This window comes from Carya illinoinensis, chromosome 2, assembly GCF_018687715.1.
Source record: "Carya illinoinensis cultivar Pawnee chromosome 2, C.illinoinensisPawnee_v1, whole genome shotgun sequence".
In the NCBI taxonomy this organism is placed as follows: domain Eukaryota; kingdom Viridiplantae; phylum Streptophyta; class Magnoliopsida; order Fagales; family Juglandaceae; genus Carya; species Carya illinoinensis.
In genome coordinates, this window is record NC_056753.1 from 33,053,869 (window position 1) to 33,057,871 (window position 4,003).

Genomic DNA, 4,003 nt, shown 5'->3' on the forward strand with positions numbered 1-4,003 from the left:
TTCTACCAAAGAGATATGAATTCTAATTAAGTAATTATGTCAAGCGAGACAGTGAAATTATTTATTTATTTATTTATTTTTAAAAAATTGATGCAAAGAAGCATAAAGATAGTATGTCACCCAGTAATTAAGAAAGTAATTTTAAGTCTATTATTATATTTTATAATTTTTTAAAATATTTGAATATATTAAAAATATATATAAAAAAAAATATTGACTTGGGTAGCATATTCAGCAGTAAAACTTGGACGGCACACTAGCCCGACTCTACGAAGAAAGTCTCAATTTTGAATAAAATCATTCACAGGAAAATTATTGTTTTAGAAAAACCAAGCAAACCGTGTCTTGTAAAATCGAAAGACTCTATTGTCTTATTTAGGGGTGTAACTGATCTAATTCAATCTGGTTTTATATAAATTTTGAGACCGAACTGGTAAACATCAATTTTATATTTTCAATATCCGATCTCGAACCGGTTATTTTCCTAAACTGATACTTTTGATTTTATTGATTTCGGTCTAATTTTTCGATTTTAATTAAGTACCAATATAATATATATATATATATAAATTGTATATATTTAAGATTAAAATTTTATGTTATAAGTTATAATATAAAATTATTTCATATGTAATTATATATATTATATATAAAATATATATAATATTAAAAATTAAATTTTTTATATATAAATTTCATAAACGTGTTCGGTACTGCGATCCAGTTCAATGCCGGAAAGTCAAGAATCGAAATCATACTGAAATTATTTAATTTTTAAAATGTGGGAACCTATCACGGACTGAAATAGCTCAAAACCACGGACCGACTGATTTGGTTCGGTCGGTTCTCCGACTTTCCAATTCAAATTTTGACCCCAAGTCCTCCTACAACCCGAAAAGAATCATAATTAAGTGGAATTTACATTTACAACGTTTCTAAAAATGAAAACGACAGGGTTTCAGAACCGACAGGGGCCCAAACTTTGGAGCAATGAAATGATCACAACTGTTCCTACAATTTTAAACGTGGGACTGGTCTGGTCTGGTCTGCTAGTCAATGTGCCAGCCAGATTCTCCCATTTTTATTTTAATTATATATAGAGAGAGAGAGCACACGGCCGAATTATGTGTAGTGTAGGCCAAATACAACTTACTTTGGGTCTCGGAGTAGTACTTTGGCAATTAAAGAGTGAAAAAAAGGAAGAGCAAGGAGACTTGTTATCAGCCTAATTATCTAGGTTCCTGTGGCCGGCGTACTGATCATTAAAATGTCACCGGACTTGCCGAAATCAGATGTCTCCAGCGGATTGAATTTCAAGGAGACAGAGCTGACCTTAGGGCTGCCGGGAGAGATCGGACGTGGAACCAGCAGCTTGATACAGATCCCCGGATCATCATCAGCAAAGTTGACGGGCACGAAACGGGGATTCTCGCAGGCAGCCATGGATCTTAATCTTGGTAGATCATTTTCTGTTGAACATGATGACAGCGCTTGTGAGCAGTCCGAATCAGAAAACGAAGACTTGAGTGTGGCAAAACCTCCCTCAGCAAAGTACGTAAGATATCAAAGTTTTTCATTTTTTTTATAACCTCAAACTAATAAATTATTATATGAATCTTAGCTCTAATTTACCAAGATGCAGGGATATATGCGTTGATAATTATATATATATTATTGAACTTTTAGAGATCTTTCGTCCAAAATTATTTTGTACGTAATTTTATTTTTGAAAGTGATGAGAAAAATCGTTTCAGGAAATTAAGTATGGCTCCACATGATGTATACCGGCCTTAACATGATTTTAGATAGGTTAGGATTGCATGCATATATATACCCTAATTTAACTTATTTTATTTGTCTATTTGTACTGAACGTACGTTATTGATTTTTAGGGCACAGATACTGGGGTGGCCACCGGTGAGAGCGTTTAGGAAGAATGTGATAACGAAGAGCTGCCACTTGGTAAAGGTTGCAATGGATGGAGCTCCTTATCTAAGAAAGGTCGATCTAGAAATGTACAATAGCTATCAGCAGTTATTGAGTGCTTTGGAGGAGATGTTGATCTCCTGCTCGACTATTCCTACGCATCCCACCCGTATGTATCTCTCTCTCTCTCTCTCTCTCTCTCTCTCTCTCTCTCTCTCTCTCTCTCTCTCTATATATATATATATATATATATTGTGTGTGTGTGTGTGTTACAAGGTACGACGGATGTTAAATATTTCGAGTATTAATCCGATACATGCAGTAGTATTTCTTTGGTGGGTAATTTAATTAGTCTTTTGGGTGGTGTCATGAATTTTGCTATGTATATATAGGTAATTACTTGGATGAGAAAAAGCTCATGGATCCTGCAAGTGGGGTGGAATATGTACCTATTTATGAGGACAAAGATGGTGACTTGATGTTAGTGGGAGATGTACCATGGAAGTAAGTCGTAATTTCCATGTTAACTCAACTTTGTTAGCTAGAGCAATATATAGCATTCATGATCTGACTCCATGAAAAACCAATCTTTTTTTTTTTTTTGCATTTTTCAATCACTTCTAATTATTATTATTATTATTATTATTATTATTATTATTACATGCCTAAAAAATCTATAATATTGGATCCCATAATTATGATTAATTTAAATAATATAAATCATTTTATAACACGATCTAATTCACTTTCAGAATGTTTGTGGAGTCGTGCAAGCGGCTAAGATTGATAAAAATTTCAGAGGCAATTGGACCTGGTAATCTTTAATAATTTACTTAATTTGTTATTTTCTGCAGCGTTTTACAATTTAATTAACACAAGCTAGCTAGCTAGCTAGCATTTTTCAATCACTATATTAATAAATATAGTACCATATTGATTTTCTCTTTTATATATTATTTTCGGTCGTGTTTTTTATGCAGATCCAAGAACACCCCAACAATCTGCAAGCTGCACGAGTTAAAAGAATTATAAAATTAAAGCCCTTGATAATCATCCTTCATGTACTGATCTAATTCATGCTAGTACTACAGAGGCTTTTTTTTCCCCTTCGTTCTATATATATATATAGAGAGAGAGAGAGAGAGAGAGAGAGAGAGAGAGAGAGAGAGAGTATCTCTCCATATTTGTTTTGGATGAGGATCGAGCTTTGATTGGTAGAAAACATTACGGGAATAAGATAAGAATTGGCTATATCTATAAGTTGCGTCGGGGTGCTAGTTCAAAATGATGCATGTACTTGTGGGTTTTTTTAGTATATTTTTCTCCCCTCTTAATTTGGGGTTTCAAATAGATCTAGACCAGCAGGAATATTGTAATACATGGACATGACATATTACTTTATATGATATATTATATCTATTTTATAATAAAAATATATTTATAATTTAATATATCACATCAGATTAAGTTTATGAGATTTTTTTTATCGCTAAAACATTTATATATACATCAACAAGTGCGAGACCGTAACACCAAAAAGATTGTCATGATATTAGCTAAGAAGGCACATGAGTGAGCAGATTACATTCCAAACTAATAAAATAATTGTCATAGTCAATATTAAATATTTAAAAACCATTCTTGTGTTTATATATATATAATAGAGAATGCATATATAAGTTTTGTTAAAAAAAGTATAAGATATAATGAAAGAATTTTTTTTTTTTTTTTTAAAAGAAGTCGATATAACTAAAATATCACAAACCGCAAACGAAAAGTTGTACAAATCAAATGCCATGCATGCCATTACGTTAAATGGCACATAGACCATTTAGTTTTTTTTTTTTTTTTTTTTTTTTTTTAGGAAAAATTCTACTCATAATCTCTACATCACATATGTTTTTTTTCCCCTCTTACTAAATATGTGTTGTATAGGTAATAAGTAAAAAAATTCATTTAATTTAACAAAAATAAATAAATAAAATATAATGTGTAGTAATGTAAAGATGATGAATAGAATGTCTCTTTAACTAAGGTGGTCATGATATGGGATTTTAGGCTAAGATTTATCACCCGC

The 4,003-nt window shown here is 31.6% G+C and overlaps 1 protein-coding gene across 1 annotated transcript; it reads left to right on the plus strand.

The window, feature by feature from the left end:
- The first annotated feature begins 1,112 nt into the window (after positions 1–1,112).
- Positions 1,113–3,241, plus strand: LOC122301080 (auxin-responsive protein IAA1-like). Its single transcript, XM_043112166.1, has 5 exons — positions 1,113–1,551; positions 1,893–2,095; positions 2,319–2,430; positions 2,679–2,740; positions 2,907–3,241. The coding sequence occupies exons 1-5, from the start codon at positions 1,268–1,270 to the stop codon at positions 2,945–2,947; spliced, it is 702 nt and encodes a 233-aa protein (XP_042968100.1). The 5' UTR covers positions 1,113–1,267; the 3' UTR covers positions 2,948–3,241.
- Positions 3,242–4,003: the final 762 nt, after the last annotated feature.